Source organism: Lissotriton helveticus, chromosome 8 (genome assembly GCF_964261635.1).
Source record: "Lissotriton helveticus chromosome 8, aLisHel1.1, whole genome shotgun sequence".
Taxonomy (NCBI): domain Eukaryota; kingdom Metazoa; phylum Chordata; class Amphibia; order Caudata; family Salamandridae; genus Lissotriton; species Lissotriton helveticus.
The window spans coordinates 620,844,525-620,870,811 of NC_136069.1; the positions used below are offsets into that span (position 1 = coordinate 620,844,525).

Here is a 26,287-nt window from a genome sequence, read left to right on the forward strand (position 1 = left end):
CTTAGTAACACCGCCTAGGCATTGGTTACACCTCATTAGTACCTGTTTAACACCCAAATACAGCAATAAGCAACAGAAGAGTGACCAGTCAAGCTTTGCAGAGGGCCTCCCACTGAGCGGCAACATGCATTGCTACACTTTTAGCAACTTTTGAACCGTTTGAGCTAGAAAGAAACTTTTTTTTGTAAAATCTGCAGATTATGTGACAGACGATGGATTATGCGGCAAACGCGGCAAAACTATAATTATGCAAACATCGCTGCGCAATCGCATAATTCCAGTGGCCCTCGCTATATCTAGCTAAGTGCCACAGGTATCACTCAGGCGCCTCTCAAGTTTGAACATATTGTGTGTATCCATGAGCGGCCGGGGCCGTCTGGCTGCTTCATAATCCGCCTCACTGAGCCTTCAATTAGCAGCACCACATAAAGAGAGGATTAGAGCGGTCTGAGGGAATCACACGAGTTTTATAGGGCCAATCTCCAGGGCCCCCTGAGAAGCTTTGCCATGGATTCCTTATACCTTTGTGTCTCGACGGTAAGATGCAACTTCTGTTGCGTTTCGTGAAAATGCCACAGTTCATCATCATTTTAAATATGGTGTTGGTGAGTTGTGTAATCGCCTGACGAATTAGTTGCACACCCTTGAAATTGCAGGCCACAGAGGACAGGTTTGCAAGTGTGTGCTAGCCACTACTGCCAGTGTAAGAGCCACCCGCAGCGCCGCCTCTTTGTTCCTATTGTGGCTGCCGCTTTTGCCTGGTGAGGATGGGAAGGCCTGCCCATATCTTTCGTCACTGACAGGAGGCGCAAGACTGAGGAAAGGAGGCTCGGGTGAGGGAGCCAATCTCAGCTCGAAGCAGCCGACGAGCCAAGTCACACCACGCCGAGGGGAGGCGAGGGTCCGCGGAGGCGGCGGCGGCTGGCACACGGCGGGCGAGGACCAGGGAAGGGACACCCCAGGCCGAGGCCACCAGGGAGAGGTGGCGGGGCTTGGGCCAGCCTCTGCCCGCCCGCCTGCAGCCGCGGATGGCGGAGGTGAGGGGCAGCCCCGGGATGGCGCCGGGCAGCGCCGAGCTGGAGGTGAAGAAGCTGCAGGAGCTGGTGAGGCGGCTGGAGAGGCAGAACGAGCAGCTCCGGAGAAACTGCAGCGCGGCGAGCCCGCAGTCTGCCCAGCACCCCCCTACACCGCACCGGCAGGCACTGCACCAGCCTCCGCCCGCCTCTCCATCCGCTCACGGATACAGGGTGGCAGCCCCCGGGCTCTGCGTGATGCCCAGCCCGGTGCCCACCCTGCTCTGCACCACCGGCGGCCTGCTGTACCAGCCCGAGCCCTACGCCTTCTTCCAGCAGCAGCTCTCGGCAGGCGGCTCCTACCCGGCGGCAGGTGCCGGCGGCGAGGACCCACCCTCGCCCCCAGCCTCCCCCGCCGGCACCGCCGCATCCCTGCTGGACCAGGTGGAGATCCTGGACTTGGAGGATGCTGAGGAGGGCTGCGGCGACGAGGACGCATGGTAACGGGATGCTGCACCTCTTACGTCTCTGATTCTCATGTTGACATCTGCAGGTTTACCATATGGCGCAGAATCCAATTATCCAAATCTGGCTACTTTAGTTTATTCCCACCACACGTCGTGCTATGATATCTCAGTCTGCTCTCGCGTTTGAGATTTTCTGTGTGCGTCAATGTTCCTTCACAGGCCATCTTACTATTTTAGCGTTGTTTCATTTAGTTGTGCATTTATGTGCAAATTAGAATGAGTTTCACAGTAGCGGAGCGAAATATATTTAGGCGGAGGAATGGACCTAGCCGCCCCCGCTCTACCAGGTCAAACCGGGCCACGCTCTCCAACTATCAACAATCCCTTTCCCAGCAGACCCCAAAGTGGCTCAAACCCAGGTGTGTGCAGTGTTGTATTGATCTGGCACAGACCACGTGCTTCCTCCTGACTCCCACCGCACGCAGGCAGTAGGCTGCAAGCAGTGGTTCACCTGTTCGCTGGCTGCGGATTGCAACCCTGCTTGCAAATTCTCTGGGTTCGGGCCTGAGTCTCGGGGGTTCGCTTTCTCTCGAGCTTTTAAATGTATGTATCAGGGATTCCCGCTGCTCTTTTATATTTAAGCATATTATTGTAATATGTCTGGACCCTTTTGCGATTCACCTAGCTGATATTGTCGCTTAAATGACGCGTCCCTATATGTATCAAAGATAAATCTAACATAGGGCACGCAATTCAACACGTTGCCTCTAAGCGCTACATAAAAAAAAACTTTTTGCTGCTGGTTAGCTTTCAAAGTGGGTGAAAAAAATTTCATAAATAAACTAGATCGTAACATCTCCTTTGAATCAGTTTGTCGCGCGGGAGAGCGTGAATTAGTAAGGTGCTTACTACATTGATTTGTAAGGCTTTAAAGCGCCGTCTAATGTATTCCGGCATATCAAATTTAATCCATCTATATTTCGAATTCTGGTTTCATTAAGCGTTACACCCTTTACACCCTTTATCAAAGCACTTTTTTTTTAGATTTTATCAAGGTACTAGGTGTAGGATTGGTGGTGGGCCCTAGGCCCGCATGCTAGGTGCAGCAATGACCTGACACAGACACCAGATGAGGGTAGTGGGAATGGCCTCAAGCACGTGCGCTCGGCCCCTTTTATTGCCAGCGTCATGTGACACCATGACGTCTGTGGTGGGTGGGTGTAAAGTGTAATACAGACACTTGAACACTAGAACGTGTCCATGCTAGGACACTACATCCCTCCCATTTTTTAATTGCGAAGACCCACATTCAGAAATCAACCTGTGGGGAAAATAACATGTATCAGGATGCAGTAAAGCGTTCAGCTTCCGCAGTGTCTTTCAATCCGCCGCTGCTTGGAATCACAGATGGTGTTCAACCTGTTGCGGATAACATCAGTTCACAGTGGCACCAGTTTGTGGTGCTCGATGGAAACAGTCTGTTGATGACTCTGCTACGAGATTGTCCTCACAGTCCTTCTTTTGCTCACTTCCATGGCGACAGGTGCAGTTAGAGTTCTTGTGGTTCGCCGGGGAATGATGCACGATTTCCGGCCTTGGCCTTAGCTTTATTTGCAGTCTGTGTCCTACTTGGCAAAAGGCAGATCCGTTGCAAGGCATCCCTCTCACTAGGATGACCCCTCTCGTCGGTGTTCCCCTGCCACGGGATATCCTTGAGGTCCTCTTCTCGGATTCGCGCTGGGCTGGATGTGTCCACATCAGTTGTTCCTGCGCCGCCGTCAGTGGGGGTATGGAAGAGACGATGTGTCTCACCTCAGATTCCGCAGCCTCGTCCCAAGGTAGCTGTTGGTTTCTGTCTTTGCTTGCGATGTCTTCGCCCTCCTCGGACCTTTCGGATGGGCGTCGGAGGACCGTCTCTCGTCGCGGGGACAGCGTCCCGGAGGCCTCTGCCCCTGGGTCACCACGGCTGGCATGTGTCCAGTGTCCATGTGACCCCAAAGATGGATGTCACTAACGGTCTCGCTTGCTCCTCTCCGCAGATCCTGGGTGTGCGGAAACATCGTCTGTCAGCTGGTCTTCTTTGCCACTGGTGTTCTTCCGGCCTCGTGTTCCTCTCACTGTTGTCCTGGCACTTGTCACCTTAATTCTCTTCGGGAGTGAGCGGTCTTCGTCTTCCTGCACTCCTCTCTGTCTTTCCTTAGTCGTTTCCCTGTGAGGACGTTGCTTCGCACTGACTTCTCCTTCTACTCTTAATTGTGGCAACAGGCCACATGGATATGCTTCCTTCCTTTTCACGGTGGCAAACGTGCCACTCAGATCTCTCCTTTTCATCCTTCCTTTTCACGGTGGCAAACGTGCCACTCAGATCTCTCCTTTTCTTCCTTCTGCATCGCGACATCACTTGGACCAAACTTGTGTCTTCTCTTCTGACCTGGGTCCTCCATGCAGTGCGCGCACCCTGCAGGTGTACCCCTGGTCTTGTCCTCGTCGGGGACACTTTCTCCTTCTTCCTCAGCAGCCAGAGTTGATGTCGCGAACCTTCTTTTCTTGATGCTTTCTTTCTTGATGCTTTCTTTTCTTGATGGTTGTTGGTGACGTTCGGGGGCCCATGTTTGTGGACCTGTTCATGGTTGAACGTCTTGGACCGATTGGTGGTCCACTTCTGCCGATGCCTGGCAGGTTGCTTTCGGTCGTCCTGTCGGACTTTGCGCTACAACAGTTCCTGGGGGACCCGTTGTGGGTCAGCATTTGATGGGCGATCATTCTGGGGATCGGCTCCTGGGAGGCGCCATGGTTCTGTCGCGGGTCGGCACTTGATGGGCGATCGTTCGCGAAGATTGTTCTGCGCGATGGCGCTGCATGCATTCTTCTTCTTGCTGGCGGTGGCTGTGCGTCGCCACGTGGCGCGTTGTTTGCGCACTTACTGTTCAGGGTTCTGGGACGCCTGTGGCGTGACGTTGGGTAACTTGCTGCTTTGGCTGTCGTCGGGTACTTGATGCCTTGGACCGTTGACGGGAGTAGTTGATGATGCTGTGAGCGCCTGTGGCCACAAGGCGTCGCTGCTCTCTCCGTCCTTTGACCGCGGCAGTCGTTTCCCTGGACGTTCTTTTAGTGCTTGGCAGCCGTTTCCTCCAGACGTCAGTGCTTGGATGCTTTGTGAGGCATTGGTGCCTTTTCCCACGTCGCGTTGGAAGTGGCAGTCGCCGACTCCTTGCTGGTGTGTGAGGGTGTCGCTGGCGCTGTTGCGCAGTTACTTGCTGAGTGAGAGGTTGGATGCTTTCTTGCTGCGGGAGTTTAGACGCTTTCGCTGTCACTTGCGCTGTGGAGAACTTACTTGCTGCGTGAGTTTTCTTGCGTTGTGCAATGCTTGTTTTAGTCTTGGTGGAGGCAGGTGCACTTTTGCATTTGGCCACTGGGTGGCAGTGTTGCTGGATTTGTTAGCAGTCTGTCGTGTCTTCCCCTGATGTGCACTCTATGGTCACAGTGCACAGGGGGCTGGGGCTGCTGCTGCTGGGAGCTGGTGAGTCTCTTGTGTTTTTTCACTTTTGGGGGCAGAAAGGCACAGGCGCCTCACAGTTGGTTGATTGCACCAGCACTTTTCACTTTTTAGAGATGTGGCACATAGGAGTGTCTGTGCGTGGCAGCCAGTGTCCCTAGGCACAGTTAGGGCTTCTTTCAGCAGTGCTGGTCGCTTATAGACGTTTTCTTTACCTGGCAGGTGGGGGCATATTTGAGTGCTTGTGCTAGCAAGGGATGCACTGCTGGGGGTTTTACCAGCGAGGTGTGGCGTGCTGAGCGGGTAGGCTCCGCTGCAGCCGTTCTTCGGCGGATGCGTGGCGCCAGTCCCCGGGCACAGAAAACGGCAGTCACCTTTCCCTCTGTCCTCCCTGCCCGCGGCGGCGTCTCGCAGTCCTTACGCGGGCGGGGGGGGGGGTAATGCTGATGGGAGGGAGCGCGTCGCTCCTGTTACTCCTCCTCGGGCGGGGGCGCTTGAAGCAGGCCGCGGGTAGGCTCCGCCGGCCCTGCTGTTTTAAATGCCGATGATGCTCCACACTTCGGTCTCCCGCCGCAGCAGCTTCACTTTGCTCATGCTGCGCGGCGGGGACCTGCCATGCTTGTTGTAGGCCGCGGGTGGGCTCCGCTGGTTCTGCAGTATGCTTCGTCACTGGGGGTGCCACCGGCAGGCCGCGGGTGGGCTCCGCTGGCGCTGCAGAGTCTCTCCTTTGTTGTGGGTGCCGCGGGTGGGCTCCGCCGGCGCCGCAGAGTCTTCCTTCGGGGTGGGCACTACCGGCGGGCCACGGGTGGGCTCCGCTGGCCCGGATGACGTTGCGAGGGGGGTTGGGAGGCGGTTAGCTACTCCGCTCCCTCCCCCTCGTAGTCTTCGGTGATTGCGGGTCCGGCCGCACTTGTTTTCACGCGGTCTTCAGTCTCTGTGCCCCTGCCGCTTCCAAGCTCACAAGCGGCGGTGGCGGGGGACGACTCGGGCAGGCCGCGGGTAGGCTCCGCTGGCGCTGCTTATTGCTGGGCACAGTTCATGGCGGGCACTTCGCCCGTGGGGCTCACCTTCGGCCGGCGGGCCAGATGCTCCGTCGCGGTCGCGGCGGGTGGGCTCCGCCCGGCCTGTGCACCTCTCCGGTGGGGGTCCTCAGCCTCGCGGCCGTCGCAGGTGGGCTCTGGGCGGTCCGCTGTTGCTTGGTGGCACTCGGTGGTGGCGGTCGACGCGGGTGGGCTCCGGTCGGCTTGCTGTATGGCGCCGACGTGCCTACCGGCCTCACGGCGCGTTGCGCCTCGCCACAGGGGATGCCCTCTAGACGGGCAGCTCTCTTCCCCTTTTCCTTTTTGATTAGCCGAGGGTAGTGGCACGCATGGGCTGCACTACCGGCCTCGTCGCCATTGTAGGATTGGTGGTGGGCCCTAGGCCCGCATGCTAGGTGCAGCAATGACCTGACACAGACACCAGATGAGGGTAGTGGGAATGGCCTCAAGCACGTGCGCTCGGCCCCTTTTATTGCCAGCGTCATGTGACACCATGACGTCTGTGGTGGGTGGGTGTAAAGTGTAATACAGACACTTGAACACTAGAACGTGTCCATGCTAGGACACTACACTAGGCAGGGTTGCCTAAAATGTGACTAGAATGCTCGGTGACGCAGATGTTATCAGTTCTGGAGATGTCTGTTCCCGCCCTGTTCCTTTCCTTCTTGTTAAATGCCTTCGGAAGGGTTCTAGAGCGCGGGGATTTTCAGTCTGCTTCCGCCGCGTGCCCGTGCCCTGACTGCAGATGCAACATTCCTTGCTTTAATGAAGAGCTAATGCAGTCAATAGGACTGCGCCCACGCTCAGCCTCCCCCAGACGCTTGCCATTCAGTACCGGGCATTATCCTCGTGACCCGACTGTTCTCGGATGCAAATCGGTTTATTTTTAAAACTACTCTAATCTCCAATTTATTTAGGTGCGAAAATTCTGAGTAAATCAGCATGCCATATATTCCTTCTGTTTCCTGAATTCCTCTTCTCGCTTCCCCATTTTCTGATCTCTTAATCCCTTTTCCCTCGAGTCAAAGCTGTTGGGTGTTTTCCCAGGTCTGTCTTAGCAGTGGTGGGCTTGTTGAAATTATAGTATGGGCGACTGGAATTATGCGGCCAAAGCGGTGGACCAAATTATGCGGCAGGGTTGGCTAAATTGTGTGACATGAAAAGCTATTTATGCAGCATAATGCAGCACATTTTGTGGTGGTATTATTGCGCCCTTTTGTCGTTTTAGCATAAATACTGTCTAGGCAAAACGTTTCACATCTGTACCAGTTTAATCAGTTTTGTAAGTGGTAGGAAAAAGTGGAGGCTCTCTAAACAAACATTGGTAAATGCATTTAGTTTCGCCTATGTGATTGATAATAAGCAGTTTTTTGTTGTAAGTTGTAGCTTGTTGAGTAGTTGTACAATATAAGTTACAGAAAGTCTATTAAAGTGTTATGACTTGCTTATGTACAAAAAGGCAATATATTGTACTGTTACTAGTGGTATAGTGCGGGTAAGTAATAGCAACATTTTGAAAAATGTAATAAAGGAGGGCTATAATAGAATTAATTGATATAATTACAATAATATGTGTTTAGAGAAGTTATGCCATTTTTTGGGCCTGGTTCCACAGCACCTGTTGCACCATTCTAATAATGCCCATAGTGCCTGCAAGATAACTGCAATTGTGACTGCCTGTTTAGTAGTAAAATGTTGAAATACTTGGTCTTTAGAGGGGTTCCTAGAGCTTTGGGTCCGGGCGTCACTGCACCTGCTGCACCTTTGAAATCCTTACCATAGTACCTTCAAGGAAACTGCACTTGTGACTTATTTAGTAGTTAAATATAGCAATATTTGGTGTTTAGAGGTGTTCTGTTAACTTTTCGTATCATTGAAATCATGGCCCTATCCTATGCCTGCTAGATAACTGCACTTGTGACTGTCTAATAGTAAAAGGTAGCAATATTCAGCGTTTACAGGGGTCCTAGAGCCCTGGTGCAACTGCACCTGCTGCGCCATTCAAATCAAACCCATTTTAACTGCAAGATAACTGAAATTGTGCCTACCTGTATGGTACGAAAATATAGCAATATTTGGTGTTTAGAGAAGTTTTGACAACTTTTGGACCTGCACCTGATGCACCATTCAAATCATGACCCTGTTGTTTGCAAGGTAACTGCACTTGTGACTGCCTTTTTAGTAGTAAAATAGATTGATATAGGTGTTCAGTGGGGTGCCTTTTGGTCCTGGTGCCAATTCACCTGCTGCACTATTGAAATCATGACCTTAGTGCTTGTTATATAGCTGCACTTATGACTGCCCGTTTAGTTGTAAAATATAGCAATATCAGGTGTTTAGAGGAGTTCTGACAACGTTTGGGCCAGGTGCCACTGCACCCGCTGCACCATTTAAATAATGACTCTGTTGTCTGCACGATAATAGCACTTGTGACTGCATGTTTAGTAGTAAAATATAGCAATGTTTGGTGATTAGTTGAGTTATGGCAACATTTGGTCCCGGTGCCACTTTGCATGCTGCACCATTTAAATCAAGCCCCTTTAAACTGCAAGATAGCTGCAACTGCCACTGCCTGTTTAGTAGTAAACTATAGCAATATTAGGTGTTTAGAGGAGTTCTGAGAACTTTTGGACCCGGTGCTACTGCACCAACTGCACCATTCAAACCATGACCCTGTTGTCTGCAAAGTAACTGCACATGTGGCTGCCTGTTCAGTAGTAAAATATTGCATAGCACTTGTATATTAACTTTATTTTTAACATGCAATGTTTATTACAACATTTAGAATTTGATCATAATGACCAATTAGATTAAAATGAACAATTCAATCTGAAAATACATACAAAGTGCAAAGAAAGGGACTGAGTCATGAATAGGAGATGCTACAAATGTTCTTAGGCTAAAGCATCTGCTTTACACAACTAAGTAATAACAATTCAGCATTCCTGCATACTGCTAGAAGCTGTCTGCCTTTCTGGTGGGAAGAGATCTCATCTTGCCAGTGAAAGGGGCTCAAATAGTGTGAACAGTTTTAGTAGAAGTATTGTAAATGCGTGCAGCCAGGGAAAGTTAAGAAAAAAAAGAGTTCCACACAGAAGCAAATGAACACTGTAATTCGGTTCCAGGAACTGATGAGAGCCCTTTTTTAAGATATATTAAATACAAGAGATTTTACAAGCACAGCCAAAGCGCTGTGCAGGCGAAACCTAAAAAGGGGGGATGGAGGGTAAAAGAATAATAACTTGGAATGGTTTACAAGAAGCATGGTCTATGTAATTGGGGGAGTAGCATAAAACATGAACTATGATGTTTTGTTTGATACCATATGCTACCTGACCCGTATTTTGGTGCCTCGATTAGTTTTCTGTTAATATCCCCAAAAGTGTCACACAACAAAAAACACACACACCTAAAACAAGTCTGACTAGTTGCCTTTACCAGTGTTTATTAGCACAGATTTGTATTCATTATCAGATAATTAACAGCCCAGATTCTTCCCTTAATATGATTTTCCCATGCAATCCCTCTGTGCATTAGTTAATTTTGCACTTTATCTCCACTCGCCTGTTTCTGAAATCGTTACGTCAGTATGTCTCGCACTTCATTTGCTTCTCCAAGAACTTCTTTCATTAGCTCTATTTCAACATCACCTCTCATTTGATGACACATGCCCACTGCATTTTGTATTGGCACTGTCAATATTTAGACAGCTGTGTATCCCCGTCACACATCTTCTTTTGAATCGTTCTTAGACTTGGCCCTTTTTGCAGGGTCATCCCTGAACTTTTTGCCTTCCTCCTAATAATTTTTCTGACCTGATGTTGGTGGTTTTCAGCACTCTGGGCACTTTATCACTGCTTTCCAATGTAAAGTGCTTGTGCTCTCTTTGGTAAACGTGGTAAGATTGGTCTACACCTGTTTGACGTATTTATTTTACCTATCAGTCCCTTGTAAAGTAGTATCTCAGATACCCAGGGCCAGTAAATTAAATGCTACTGGCAGGCTTGCAGTGCTGCTTGCGCCTCCCACCAAAGTAGCCTTTCAAACCTGTCTTAGGCCTCTGCAATTGTAGGGCCTGCGCTCGCAGTTTACTGCCGCTGTGACATTGCACATAAAGTGTGTACCACGTCTGTGGCTCCCCTTTTACTACATACCAGTCCCCCCTAGGGTAGGCCCTAGCTAGCCCTATGGGCAGGGTGCGCTGTAGGTAAAAGGTAGGACATGTGCCTTAACTGTGTGGCATGTCCTGGTAGTGACAAACAGCCATTTTGGTTCCTCACTAATGTAAGGCTGCCCTCTCATAGGAATGCATTGGGTATTCGCTGATATGCGTTTCAGTTGTAATTCATGACATGAGAGGAGTAGCCTAGTCAAGTTTAGTATGTTTGGAATTTTGGTAATAAATGCTGCATAACGGTGTTTGCAGATTTATTATCAATATTTTAGAAATGACATTTTCAGAAGAGGGCATTTCTGAGTGCTATGTGTCTTTGTGCCTGCCTGTTGTGTATTGCATGTTTGGCTATGGATGACAGGGGCTGGGGAGGTGCAGTGGCTCCAGAGGGGCTGGGTGAGTCAGCGCTAGGCTGAATAGGGAGATCTGCATCTGGAGTAGTGGGAGTAGTAGCACCTGACCCTGAATAGGGCTGTGCCTGCCTTCCACAATGCCAGTTCTACCCCCCGTGGTGTGTTTGTGGCCAGAGCCTACACTAACAATGGGGACTGTTGTGCACTTGTTAGGTGCCCCCAGAACTGATTTGGACCAGGCACAGAGCCAAGTGGATAACAAAGACATGAGTGGTATAAGTACTGGGGCTATGACCCCATTTTATGTTGTTAGACCTTCTTGCAACTGACTCGAGGAGGAGAGCATTCTGCCAGGAGGAACCGCCGTGGGACCCAGTTGCTTCCCTCTGCTTGGATGCCCTACGTGCTGGCCTCCTGGTGGGAGTCTCAGGGGCCCAAAAGAGTCCAGAATAAGAAATGGAAGGTTCTTTACTTTTATTTACTGCTACATGGAAGAAAGTCTGCAGGAGTGCTGTGCTTCATCTAAGCCTGGCGCTTGGTTCCTCAAAGACAGCACGTGGTGAGCGCTAAGTTCTTGACCCTATGCGCGGGTCCCAGCAATAGCGAGTGGAAAGTGTTGTTGCGCCTTACTGGTATTGTTTGGAGCTGTGCCCAGGACGCGCTCTCGGAGCGCTGGGAGGCCGAGTGCCCAGTAGGAGGCTTGCTCCGTGTTGCCTGAGAAGAAGACAAGTGGCAGGGAATCCCGGACAGGGATTGCCCGAGCGACGAAGAGGCCGGAAGTCAGGCAAGTCTATGTCTGACCATGGGGTGGCTCTCGGGAGGAAAGGGAGAGCCCCACTTGTTGCCTGTAAGCCGCCAGAGACTCCGCTCTGTACGCCAGAGAGATGAGAGAGGAAGTCAGTCGAGGGATGCCTGTTTGTGGGCGGGCCGACGGCGGCTTCGCTCCGTCCCCTAAGGCCCATGTCTCGTTTTCCCCTTTTGCTGCAGGGTTGCGGGCTGCCCCAGAGTGAGGAACGAGGGCGAAACCTTGACGGAGGCCCCTGGGGGAAATTGCTTCACATTTCTGGCCTGATCGCAGTTGCGGCGCACAGTTGCGGGCAGCTGCATTCTCCCCGCTGTACAAATGAGAGGAGACAAGGGTGAGATGCACCCCGCCCCCTGATTACTTTGCGGATCTTTTGGGGGCATTGTTTCAGCTGCGTCTGCAGCTGGGGGGCTAGTGGAAGCCCAGTGTTCAGAAGGAAGGGACACGCAGATTAGGGAGCCCTGACTTTGTGGGACAGAGAGTATTGCGGGGAAGCCCAAGACGGGCCCTGAGGAGCAGGCCAGTCGGCCTGGTGTCCACCTTGTGTTTTGGCTGGGCGTACAGACCTGGGGTGATGTGTGCACTTGGGGCTATTTAGGATGTATGCCTAATGTGATTTATGCATAATGTGTTTATGTTAAGTGCCTCTGGCCAGTAGCTACTGGTTGGTTGTGATTTTCACTACTTGTTTGTCTAAATGTTATGACAGTGACTGGATTGGCACTGTAATGTATATAATCCCCTTTAAAGTGATACCTAGTGCCAGGTGGCACAGTGTATATATATGTGATTATGGTCTAATGTGTTTTATGAGTAATACAAAGGCTATTTTTATATAACCTTGTGTGGAGTTTCTTTTGTGGTGTGCCTGGTGTGTCTCTGCTGTGCGAGTATGTTGCGCAAACGCTTTACACATTGCCTCTGAGATAGGCCTGACTGCTCATGCTACGCTACCAAGGGGGTGAGCAGGGGTTATCTTCAGTGTGTAACTCCTTGCCCTGACTAGAGTGGTGGTTTCTGCCTGGCTTGGGAGCTTGCCCTAGCCAACCAGACATCCCATTTCTAACAATCATCTTTACAAACAGCCCATACATGACCATGTCTGTCTGTGCTTTGCTGAGTGGCCAAACTCTGGATGGATGTGCACTGCTTTCAGTCATAGCACTTTATTGCTCTGCATCACCACTATCTGATCACACCTGCATCTCACCCAGTTAGGGATGCATTTCCCATAGAACATGAAGTAAAAAGTGAGAACTGTAACAGGGACTGCATCACTGACTTGGATTACCTCATGTATGCTTGCACACATTTACCAGCAATGTTTTTATTTCAATGCAAAAAGCATAAATGTAGGCCTGGGAGGGACCCATTTCGGTGCCTGTTCTTAATCAATTCTGGTGCTGAGCCCTGGCTGGGCACATACCACTCAAAGCCCAGAGTTTAACACCCACAGCAGCAACTAAAATATGGGCAGTTAACGTTTCCGAAGGGTCTGCCGCTGTGCTTTACCACATATGCGCTTTTTTCTGTATCTGTTGTTCTGTTAGAGCTAAAAACTGTTTTTTGTTGAAATATGCTAATTATGTTGAAGATAGTGGACTATATAGCAAGCACAGTAAATCCATAAATGCTGAAGAAGCAACAGCAGAAGCATAATTGCAGTGGCCCTGAATATACTAGTAGTTATTACATCAATAGCTGTCCCTAATGCAGAAATGAATATTCAATAATGTAACCAAATGGTATTTTTATAAAGACATACAATCATAATGAAGTGGTTGCCAGTGAAACAACACTGTCTTGAAGAGAGCAAAACTAAAAGGAAAAACCATTAACCACTTTAGTGCACTTGATGAACCTTGTATGTTGAGCACACTACCACGCTGATGCTGCTTCTCAACCAGAATCTCTCTCTTTGAGGTTGCTTAAAAGAATGTGTATTATTATTATTTGTGGTGGACAGGCAACCACCTCGAGGGATAATAGTAACTTGTCAATGTGAAAGTCACTGGTCACTGACCAGAGCTCAACCCCCTTGTAGCTATGGTACAGGGCAGACAGGCTTAATGTAGGGCAACGTGTAAAGTATGTATGCAGTACAAAAACAGCAATGGCGCCTTTTGGGTGCCACATTTGGTACCAGCTAGTGGGTGATGATAACTCGTGACCTTTCCCTAACCACTTGGTCCATTTCCCCAGGGGCAGCCCTATTTACTTTTACAGCAGTTCCTGTTTTCCCTACTGCAAACAATCCCAAAGTGCCCCTCACTTTTGAAATTGAAGTTGGTGAAACCCTTCCTACCTTATGCAGTGCTCTTGTGTCTACTCAGAGGTGTGGCTAGGGAAATGAACAGTCCATTCCCCCGTGTCCACTTCAATCCAGTTCTGGTGGTACCTTACCTCCCATTGAGTTAAGAGCCAGCCTGGATATTTTGGCCTTTGGGTCAAAGTCTTTGTCTTTGTCAGGTCACACCTTACACTAAACCATGGGTGAACATGCGCTGCCTCTGTCCCTTTCAAATTAATGAAGTCCTAGGTGTACCCCAACTAGCCCTCCTGGGCTGATAGATATCAAATGCTGCAAACATAGCCCATCCTGTCACCTGGCCTAAGCCATTGGTCTGCTGTGGGAGTAGTTTTTATATATCATTAAGGTCAAGCATTTGCTGGGAAGCTGTTGTCAGGTTTATGCAAATTAGCCATCAGGATTATTAGGCAGCCAAAAGGTAACTTTCTAAAAATTACTTTTCCTCTATATATTCATTAAAATCTAATCCCACCAAATGAATTGGACTTCTAATACATATGTACGTTAGTGTTTGAATGACTAGTTAGCAATTTCCTGTCAAATGTTACAGATGAGAGTTTATAATCTGTACCATGCCAATTTCTAAAATACAATACAATACAATACAGCTACAATCTCGCCTGTAAAAATAGCTTTTGAGGTGTAGTCAATGGAGAAGTATGACAATTTTTCACACATATTCCACTTTTAAATATCAGGCACTCTAACATGTGGGCAAGACGGTGTATTTAGGGTTGACTTATTATTTCAAATAAGGTTTTCCCACCTTTCAAAAATGGTTTCTTTGACAGGTTTGACTGCAGGTTTTTAGGCTGCTGCAGTCAGGCTATGCGGGTTGGCCCGAAGCCATGTTACACAGGCCCACTCTATGGATAGCATAATAGGCGCTACTGTCCACAGGTAGCATTTAACTTCAAAGCCCTGGGTGTATTTCCTACACCAAATACTAGACTTACTGGCAAATTAGATATGTAAACAAAGGTAAGCCAATTTAACCATATTTAAAGGGAGAGCACAGGTGCTTTGCCTTGTTTAACAGGGGTAAATTGCACAGAGATCACAACCCAGGAAAAATAGAGTCCAGAAAACATCAAAAAGTCTGAGGTAACTATGCAGAAAATGCAGATTTGCTACTCTGCTGCTTCGGCCAAGTTGTCTGGATGAAACCCTTGGTCTGGGGACGTCACATCTTTGGACACCCCCAACACTCCTCTCTTCTTCATAGTAACATTATATTGAGAACATTTTGAAGACACAAAAACCTAGTCATACAACCCTTCTTCTCTTGCTAACTGGTTTGATCTTTTGCACTGCATGTCGGTGCTGGAGGTGCATCCATCTAAGGCTTCTGTAGTATTAGTCATTTGTCAAACATTTTTCTATCCCTTTTACATACTCCTGGAACTTACTTTATTCCAAGAATCCAACCGTTAATTTTCAATTGGTCAGCTGCATTTTTATTGTTTTCCCCTATTATTGAATGTTTACACATCCTAATGTCTAGCTTGATAGTTTTTTCTTTACTTTAGAATTTGCACTTTTTTTTAACAAGACATATTCATCTCTTGTCCTGATTTTAATTGTTTTAAATCTGTTCTGGATGTTACCAAATCGTGAGCCAGTGTAGAATGACTATTCGGTGCTTTCTCTGAAAGTCATAGGAATGGTGAAAGAGAGGTCAAGATTGTGTTGACATAGGTGGAAGTAGCCCATGCAACCTTTTTGCACAATGTGGAGAACATAAGTGGGCCGGCAAATCAAGAGCAGTATTAACTAGTGCAATACAGCAACACAATAGGACTCATTCACATCTCAATTTAAGTTGTTAACATCCATTTGTGGTGGCCACAGAAACTGGCCAATGTCGTGTGATCTACTTTTGATTTAAGGAAGCAAAGGCACATATTGTGAGCCAGTGTGACCTAAGGGAGGCTTATTTAATCTCTGCCCAATTGATGTGGAAGGTGGCTAGGTATGCCACTTAAGGTCTTTATTCTCCTCTGTTAATCTAGTTTATTTTCCATGCATCAATATTCACCACTTTCTGTCACTTGGTGAGGAAGAGCAGAAACTTTCTCCTCTGTGACTGTGGAAAGGCTTAAGTGTGCCTTGATCTCTTGAGGATTCAGTAAGAGGTAGTGACTTGTACATATATTGTTTGGCTATCTGGAAAGCATCTGATTATTGTTGAATGTAATTCCTGCATTTGGTACTAGAACTTGATGGCTTGTTTCATGTAAATCAAGGAGCGCTTATGCTTAATTGTACAGGCCCTATTCCATGAACTTCACTGAAAGGGGAATCCTGAAACACTAGTGAGAGTAAAGGTTTTGCATTAAAGTAAAATAATATGTGAAGATGAATTTGTACTCTTTCACTATCCAAGAATTGGTGCAGCACCCTGTCCTATATGCAATGAAAGGTACATTCTGTTCATAGTAGAGTACTTGTTTTGACGGAGGTTGAGTTTTTAATCTAATAGCCACCAAAAACTCTAGCAAAGACCAGAGTTTGAAGGATATAAAAGAGCCATTTGCTGAGGCCACCAATTTCAATTTAGTGCTAGGGCCCTCAGCAGGACCCCAAAAATGTATTTTTCATTGTAACTGTTTTAGTTAAGTTAACATTCGAGAAACATTGGTCACAATACTATCAATGTGAGGGTATTAAAGGAAAATTTAGTCAAGTTGTTAGAAATTGGGTCTCTGGTGGCAGAGGTTTGCACCATGTCCAAATAGGGACCACACTTCTCGTGAGGATAAGTTAGATACACACTTTAAATTAACCTGTCCTTAACCTCTGGTAGCTTGGCACAGAGCAGGCAGGCTAAATTTAAGAGGCAATGTGTAAAGTATTTGTGCAACACACACACACACACACACACGCCAAAGTTATGAATTTTTAGAGAATAAATGCAAAAACAGTGCTTTGAATCCAATAGTGCTAAAAGGTTAAAACAAAGGCATAACGATGGACCCTTCCTACTAGCAGCACCTGACTTCCTTTCTCCCCAACAAAATATATTCCCCTCAAATTACACTAGGGGGTTGTGTGCACACTGTCTAGCACCCACCGTTACTGTGCCTATTCCCTAAGGAATCAAAGTACAGATGAACAACCGCAAAGGTGCACCACACAAAGAAAAGATATTTCAATTGACATTATTAATGACGTTTTTCAGAGAGATGATGTTTTTCTTCAAAGAATCTTTATTTTCAATTGTAAAGCACCGTACAGCCGACGCGTTTCGTCCCAAAGAGGGACTTCTTCAGGGCTTTTTAATTATAGTATCCTGTGTATCACTGGGAAGAGGATCTATAGACTCATCTCGATTGTGTGACCGAGCCGATTTATTTCCATATTAATTCCGCATTACATCCATCCTTTACTGTTTATATATTCACAAAGATTCAGCCCAGACCAAATTCAAGTTTTAATCAAGAAACGGATTTTGGGAAAGGCGCCATCCAGAATTCTGATCTGTAGATTCTCCCTGGAAGTATTGATTTGCAATTAAAAAGCCCTGAAGTCCCTCTTTGGGACGAAACGCGTCGGCTGTACGGTGCTTTACAATTGAAAATAAAGATTCTTTGAAGAAAAACATCATCTCTCTGAAAAACGTCATTAATAATGTCAATTGAAATATCTTTTCTTTGTGTGGTGCACCTTTGCGGTTGTTCATCAGTGCTAAAAGGTTACTTGAGGTCACAAAGGACTGGGGTAAATACAAAGTTGAGGCCGACAACGATGGAGGGCAGACTGTCTGGCTACGAGGCTCATGCAGGTCCCGCTTAAAAAGAACCTTGGACGGAGCAATGTGCCAATGCTGAGGACATGATGTGTTGCATTCATGCCCAGTTTAGATGCAGGCAATGAGTCGTCATCATGCCACACAGAGTGCCGTCGTCGGTCTGCACAGGCTGCAGAACTGCTGTAATCGAACAGCCTCTGCGTCGACGTAGAAGGGTGATGAGTCGGTTCCGATCGTTGCAAAGATGACGATGTGTCGGTTTTGTAGCAAAACAGCTACAGAACCCTGCAGCTGAGGCCCAGGACCGGAAGGGGGCTCCTCACACAAGGGTAGGACTCATAGATGCCAGAGTCCAGCAGCACCAGCAGAATTGCAGGAAGTCTTTTGTGTTCCTGAGACTTCAGAAAACAGGAGGCAAGCTCCTGGAGTCACTCTGAGTTCAAGTGAGATGGGTCAGATCCAGCAGCGGTGCGTCCATTGGGGCGTAGGGGCGGAGCCCCACCAGCCACCATGGACGCATCGCGGCCGCCGGCCGTATCTTAAAAATTGCGCAGGGGGGGTGGCTTGCTGCAGCTTGAGTGACAGTCCACACACTCAGGCTGCAGCAGGCCATAGTGCGCAGTCCCACTGGGGAACTTACAGTACGCATGCTTGAGAAAGTTTTCAACTTCTTCAAGCATGCGCACTGTAAGTTCCCCAGTGGGACCCTGGGGTGCTTCACAGTGCTGCTGTAGCCCGGGTTTCCTAAGGGCGAAAGGGCGAGCAGCAAATGTGACCCCCTAGCCAATCCTGGCGCTGCTGCAGCGCCAGGATTGGCTGGTCCACCTGCGCGGCATCCCATTGGATGCCGCTCGTGGGGTTGGCCCGGCGGCAGCATTCGTCTCGTCGTAAGCCAAGGAGGACTGGTCGTTGGCGCCGGCGGTGCCCGATTCCGGTTTTCCACAGCACAGTGAGTGACTTTTTCAATTAATTTTAGCTCTGGTAAAGAGAAAATCGGAAGGCGGGGGTGCTGCTTTGCATGACCTGTCCAGGAAATATGATTAATCTGGAAAGAATTTCAGTGATTGAGGCCGTAACAGAGTATGAAACCTTCACGGTAAGTGAGCAGGGTGCATTGCTCATGGTGGCCAAATCAAAGCCCCAGAGATCTGTCTTCTCACCTCCATTAACATTATGATTCTCGTTATTATGGGCTGTGTGAAGTGTGATGCTGTTCATAGCAAAGATGCAAACATCACGCTATTAATAAGTCAGATCCCTGATTAGTAAGGACTAAAAGCAAAAGCAATAAACATAGGCACAGAGACGTTTCGGATTTCAGAAGTTTAACTTGCAAAGACTGTTTTAGAAGATGGAGTGTATATTCGAAAAGCAAGTCATGCCCAGTGGTCAGCTTTGGACTTTTCATTGGAAATTAAGCAACTATAAATGATAATCGTGATATTGCCACACATTTATATCTTGGCTGTGCATGGCGCGCTTTCGGTTTAGGTACGGCTGACGACTGCTTTTGTTTCCTTGTTTAAAAATATGATTCGTTTTAGACTGATCACCTTCAACACTGTTTTTCCTATTGCGGTGCTATCAACTTACTGTGATGTTGGTGCAGTGTTTTTTTTAAGTAGCAGCCATCCCATGCGAGCAGGCATGCTAAGGAGTGAGGTGTCCTGTCCATTTATTAACATCGCAATTCGCAAAGCTGTTCTCATCTCTTTCACATCGAGAGAGAGAGCGAGAGGCGGGAGTGAAGTGGAGGGGGCCGAGGGAGGAAAACGAGATAAGAGCGTGGACGGAGAGAACGAGACGCAGAAAGGGAGACGGGGGCGACGTGCAGAGAAGGGGACGAGAAGAGAGAAGACAGCCCTGAGAGAAGATAAGAGAATGTAAGAGAGAGGGAGAGAGGGAGAGAGAGAGAGAGAGAGAGGGGGTGAGGAGAGAAGCTAGGTCACTGCTGAGAGGGGAGGGCAGGCACGAAGGAAGAGGAAGAGCATGTGAAACATAGGGGGGGAGGGTTGAGGGAAAGAGTGACCCAAGCAAGGGAGAAGAGATAGGTGGGTGGAAGAGAAACGTGTGAGGTGAAGGACAGTAGGAGGAAGTGAGGGAAGAGGGGACAGAACGTGGGAGGGAGTGACGCAGAGGGAGGGGGTGACACAGAAGGAGTGAGTGACACAGAAGGAGGGGGTGACACAGAGGGAGGGAGTGACACAGAGGGAGGGAGTGACACAGAGGGAGGGAGTGACACAGAAGGAGGGGGTGACAGAGAAGGAGGAGGTGACACAGAGAAGGAGGGGGTGACACAGAAGGAGTGAGTGACACAGAAGGAGGGGGTGACACAGAGGGAGGGAGTGACACAGAGGGAGGGAGTGACACAGAGGGAGGGAGTGACACAGAAGGAGGGGGTGACAGAGAAGGAGGTGGTGACACAGAGAAGGAGGGGGTGACACAGAGGGAGGGAGTGACACAGACGGAGGGGGTGACACAGAGGGAGGGGGTGACACAGAGGGAAGGAGTGACACAGAGGGAGGGAGTGACACAGACGGAGGGGGTGACACAGAGGGAGGGGGTGACACAGAGGGAGGGAGTGACACAGAGGGAGGGAGTGACACAGAGGGAGGGAGTGACACAGAAGGAGGGGGTGACAGAGAAGGAGGTGGTGACACAGAGAAGGAGGGGGTGACACAGAGGGAGGGAGTGACACAGACGGAGGGGGTGACACAGAGGGAGGGAGGGAGTGACACAGAAGGAGGGGGTGACACAGAGGGAAGGGGTGACAGTGAAGGAGGGAGTGACACAGAAGGAGGGGGTGACACAGAGGGATGGAGTGACATCGAGGGAGGAGTGACACAGAGGGAGGGAGTGACACAGCGGGAGGGACTGACACAGAAGGAGGGGGTAACACCGAGGGAGGGTGTGACACAGAAGGAGGGGGTGACACAGAGGGAGGGGGTGACACACAGGGATGGAGTGACACAGAGGGAGGGAGTGAGGGATGGAGTGACACAGAGGGAGGGAGAGGCAGTTGTTGCCAATACGTTGATTGCTATTGGGCAGTACTTAACTTCGCAGACCACGAAATCGCACGCCCCGACAACGCGTTTTGTTTTTTGTACCCCTCTGTTTCATGTGTGAACTGCTCTTTTATCCTACTGAAATGAAATTGTTGTAAAAAAGACAAGAATACATATCCCATATCGGTCCGTATTTAGCCAGCCACGCATTTCCCAGAGTGTGCTTGCTGCCCGTCCTATAAGGCACCTGGACGCCACCCAAAGCGTTATGAAGCGCTATGTAAATATCATTACTGTTGGGGATAGTCTGGTCCGCTGTGCATGAATTGTGATTGGCTTTAAAATCTGTTCCCTAAAGTGCAATTTATATCGGTGCATATTTCGTCAGCCACGCATTTCGCAGATTGCGCTTGCTACCCGTTCGATAAGGCACCTGTACGCCACCCAAAGCGGTACGAAGCGCTATGTAAATACCATTAGTGTTCGGGATAGTCTGGTTCGCTGTGCATAAAATGTGATCAGCTTTATAATCTGATTTCTAACATGCATTTTTCTTTTCTGCTGTGTACGTTTCTTTCGCTTGCAATTACATTTTTGAGGCACAGTGTTTTCTATGGGAACGCAAACTGGCACTGACTGTACATGATTTACGACCTGATTCTTTAAACATGGCTAGTTTTTCTTTTTAAACCTAGTTCATGTACGTAATGGAACGACAGAGGTATTTGGGAATACATTTATTGCAGCTCGCTCCTCCCATCTACAAAAGGCCCTGAAATGATTATGCCTGCAATTCCACCCATCCACCCTGTACAGACTTACATGAAGCAATTATTAACTATTTGTTTGCGAACTATCCACCCATTCATCCATCCACCCACCCTTTGATCCATCCACATACCCATCCAGCCATCCTTCACCCATCCACCCTTTGAAACATCCATTCATCCATGCACCATTTCATCTAGCCATCCACCAATCCTTCACGCACCCATCCTTTCATCCGTCCATGCATCCAGCCACCCTTTCATTCAGCCAGCAAGCCATCCGTCATCCACCCACCCTTTCATCCATCCAGCCAGCCTTTCACCAGTCCTACCATACACCCTTTATCCATCCACCCACCCTCTCCCCATCAATCCACCCATTGCATTAACAAAGGAATGATGATATTGACATTGCGCACGATTTACGTTATTTGTAGCTTTGTTGAGCGTTTGCAGTATTAATGAATGCATTACAAACAATTCAGTCAACTGGCATTAAGTATATGACCGTTATTAAGTATATGAGCGTTATTAATACGCGCATCAATAAGCTAAGGTGACATAGCCGCTGTTTAAAATGACCATGTCTTCAGCTTTTTCTGAAATAAAAAAAACGAGGTACACTTTCTCAGAGACTCGGGAACAGCGGTCCACAATTTGACTTTGACAAGGATGTTTTTAGGTCTTGTGGTAGCCAAGCCATTTTGATTTTCCTAAAATTGTATACAATATACTTACCTATTGGGGCTTTCAGCCAACCGAATTTGTCTGTTGTTGACCCATGTGCACCCTTGACTTGTAACTGATTTCAAAGCCATGTACTTCAACATGGCTAATGTCCATCTCGGTGGCCATGTTTAGGTCACCAAATACTTCATAAGTACCTGAGTATGAGAGACAGTGGAGGATGTGGGGCTATTTAATACATGTCCTGGGGCCCAGTTCCACTTTTCAGGTATTGGGTGACCTGGGAACTGAGAGGTTAAATCACAGGAGGGGATGGGAAAGATTGGAAATCATGGGAAGGAAGGCGCATTTATCATGTGGAGGACAAAAGTAAAGTAACTGAGACCTCGAAACAATAAGGGAGTGGAAGTATGAAAAATAATGAAACAGGAAAAAAAAAAGAAAAACAAGCAGTGGTTCGGTGTTGAGTAATGTAGTCTTTTTAAACCATACTGCTCACGGTTCACAGGATATAAGCAATACACCGTGATACTGGTCCGCCCAGGGATCTGTAGTGGTGCTTAAAGTTTCAGTAAAAAACACTCTTGATTTCTGAATAATAAGTATAAAAGTGTTAAGGTAGCCATGTTGTTCTACTTACATTTCATATGCTTTACTTAATCTTGCATCCATATGAGGGTTTGCTTTTTCCAGGAAGGTACTTTTTTTCCAGGCAGCATATCACTCTTGTGCATAATTTAAATTGAGCCGCATCCAGGTATATGTAGCAGGGCACAACTGGGTTGTAGCTGAAGACAGTGTGGGTGTCTTAGTGGGATAGTATGGTGTTCATTGGGGGATGTGGCACTACGCCAGAGCTGCCGAATTTCGTTCTGGGGAACCAGGTTCAGCCTTCATGAACAGTCCACCAGACCACCCTCCTGGATTCCTGGAGTGCCGCTGACTTCGTTCTGTTTCTTTACTTTTTGTGACTGTTGGTCCTGCTGGGAAACATTTTCAATTTATGTTGTCTTGTTTACTGGGAGCATTGCTTTTATTTTCCTTTAGTGTAATAGGCTGGCTGGTGAAGTGCACTTCCCATAGTGTGCAGTCACTTCAATTTGCCTTTAGGTGACTACCTGGCTTGATGGTGGTTTTCTATTTGATTTCATGTAACTCCTTGTCTTGATGAGTGCATTGGTTTTAGTTTGTTTGAGGTAACTGCTTCACATGCTGGTTTCATCACACAGCTGACACCCACCCAGAGAAAGCCAGAGCTGCCCTGTTATTGGTATCAACACCAGTGCGCTTAGGTTCCTTACAGCTCCTTCACTTGAAGTGGGTTACCACCTACTCGTTTACTTTTTGTATGCTGCTCGTACCAAGTCAGATCCTGACCCAGACCAGTCATTTTTCTTTCATTAAACTATTTGACTTGCTTGGTGCTTTTATGTTGGTGCCTGCATGCTGAGGTGTACTCTTCTTCAGTTTAAATGTATGTGACTGGCCTGTTGACTAGCACCCTGCTTTCAAAGTGAAGGTTCACAGGTTCACACTTGCTTTAGTTTACTTTTGTATGGTTGACTGCATGCACTGTTTTGCTGGATGCATTGCTTTAAGTTACTACTTGATGCATTGCTTTCAGTTTGCTTTCAAGTAATTGCCTCTCATTTTCCTAATGCTTTGTGAAGGCTGTTTCCCAACTGCTGTGCAACTTCTTCTACTCTTAGAGCTGAGATTTTCATGAAAGTCTTATAGTCTGAATTCAGCGCCTGAGCGTAATAGGACGGAATGAATGAAGCTCTGTGGTTATACTGAATAAGCAACTACCTATGTTATGCCATCTATTAATGTAATAACTGCACTTTCACAATTGCTTTATTAACCTTCCTGCTTTCTCAAATTTGCTTGAAAATGCACGATTTTTCTTCTTTTTTTTCAAGATTTTCCTGGGGGGGGGGGGTAATCCCCCCAAACCCCCCTTTTGGGGTTCGGGGTCGCTCGCTGCGCTCGCTCGCTACGGTGCTGTATGCAAATCACTTGCCGCCCCACCACTCTGAAATGTCACCCACCGCCCCTGGTCAGATCCTTGCCATTGGCAGGGCAGAGATCAGCAAGCAGCAGGGTAGTTCAGTAAAGCAGAGAAGCAGTTCCTCAGAACAGTCAGACAAGACAAAGTGTCACCACTTAACACACAGCAGTCTTTACTCCAGCAGTGTACTGATTTGAGTTTTTATTTATACAATTGCTTTGTTATTTAAAACCCTCGCAATATATACAGAATGTATATTTCCATAGTGAGTTAAAATCATTAATAAAAATCTTCGTTTATCAAATATAGCAGATTAAAAAAAGAAATCTGGTAATTTCAACTTAAATTTGAAAATACTGGTACAAGGAAACATTTCAATTCGCATACAATAGATTAAAATTCGCCCTAATTGCCCACCAATTAATATTGTCATTTGATAGTAACTTATATATACATAACAAAACCAGAAATGCATAATGAGGCAAAATTCGAACATAAAATCTATAGTATCCAAATATTTCTAATGGTAGGAGGTAAGCGTAGGTCATAATTTAGGGAAAAAAAGCATTGAAGTTCTATTTATTTATTTATTTTGTGGTGAAAATTGAAATTCGGGCTCTGATCCAGCCCTGGGGCGAGCACACACTGGTGAGCGCTCCTATTGCTGAAGGATCGCTTTGGTGGTAAATTATTTATTTATTTATAAAGTTTTTATAGCGCAAACTTGACCCAAGAGGGTATCAGAGCGCTTTACATTTAGGATCATTACATTACAAGATACATCAGATACAAGAGCATAGAAAGGTACAGTACACATAAACAATGTTTCAATATTTCGTAGGAGGGAGGGGAGGAAGGAGTAAAAGCGGGGAGACGAGGAGGAACAATGCCCAATGTCCGGTTGGGTAGGTGACGATCATGGGGGAAAACCAGGGCCAGACTCCTCATTAGCTGTCAAGCAGCTCCACCGGTCATCAGCCATGTTGCTCAGGTCTCAGTGTTCAGGAAAAAACAGTTTTTAGTTTATTTGAATTTGCGAAGGTAATATAGCTCTTTCTAGACCCGGAGGTATCAGAGCACATAACCAGGGGAACGTTCCATTAGAAGGTACATCAAAAGGATTATAAAGCGCTGGCTAGACCCGTAAGGTATCGGTGCGCTATAGCAGAGGAACATTGCGTTACAAATTACATCAGTTACAATAGCGTAGTAAGGTACAGTAAACACACAACGTGGTTGAGAGAATTTATAGGAAAGGTGGGGAGGAAGGAGCCATAGCAGGGAGATGAGGAAGAACTGTGTCCAATGTCCGGAGAGACAAATAGAGAGGGAAAGGGGAGAGGTGGAGTGAGAAGGGAGAGGAATGGGGGGAAGACGGAAAAGAGATAAAGGGAAAGTCAGCCCAGAGACCGAGTGGGTAGGTGATGGCCAGGAAGATAATCCAAGGCCAGTCTTCTCTATAGCTCTCTAGGTAGCTCCAACGGGCATCGGTCAGAAAAATGGAAAGAAAGGAGTCAAGAAAAAGGCAGAACTGCAGAAATATGCAGAGGTGGAGGCGAGACAGGGAGAACGGGAGAAACAGTGTCCAGTGTCCGGCTGGGTAGGTGACAGTCAGGGGGTAAACCAAGCAGATCTCCTCAATTAGCTGAACAGAGCAGCTCAACCGGGTGTCGGACAAAATGCTCGAACTCCTCTGTCCGGGTAGGGGTCAAGTGTACTCAGGGGAATGTAAGAATAGTGCGGGTGGGGGGAGCCATGGTCCGAGGAAGTTCCAATGTCCTCTTGAGGTCAGACACAGTCCTGGCAGGGTTTTGTAAGTAAAAGTAAAAGATTAGCAAGGGGGGAAAGAGGTCACCACCGTCGGCCATGTTTGGGTCGGGCATCCTGGGACCCTTTTTCACACCGTGAGTGTGGAGAGAATGACAGAGGTTACCAGGGAAGGAAGGGCCAGATTCCCAATAGTTCTTAAAAAGGACACTAGGTCTCATCGTTGCCCTCAACCGAGGGTAGAAGGGGGTTTGACAAGGAGGCATAGGGCGGAGAAATGCATCTACTTCTATTGGGTCGCAAGGCATCCCTCTGGATGAAAGCCTCCCAGGAACTGTTGAGACAAGTGGGTAGTGTGCTCCTAGGGAGCCTGGCTTGTGAAATAGCTCACACTGTGGGCACACTCTTAGGGTCAGGCGCCTGCAATGTGTCTGTGTCCTTAAGCCCAAGAAGTCCGCGCCCTAGCTTTGCTGGTCAGGATAGGTTCACTGATGAGTGTGGCACAGCCCCAAGTGCTCCCTCATGCAGCATAATTGTTTGTGACCTTATCGTCGCTTCGGCGGTCTGCCCCAGATCGGCGCCATCTTGAGGTCAGGCATGGGGTTCCCTTGACAGGCCCAACATAGACCAGCATTCT

General features: G+C 47.9%; 1 protein-coding gene across 1 annotated transcript in view; it reads left to right on the forward strand.

The window, feature by feature from the left end:
- The first annotated feature begins 795 nt into the window (after positions 1–795).
- The window catches only part of SLAIN1 (SLAIN motif family member 1), a 174,078-nt gene continuing 148,586 nt past the window's right edge, over positions 796–26,287 (forward strand). Inside the window, exon 1 of the mRNA XM_078657480.1 lies at positions 796–1,513. Within this exon, the coding sequence (XP_078513606.1) occupies positions 1,029–1,513 (485 nt within the window). The 5' untranslated portion in view covers positions 796–1,028. The remainder of the gene's footprint in view (positions 1,514–26,287) is intronic.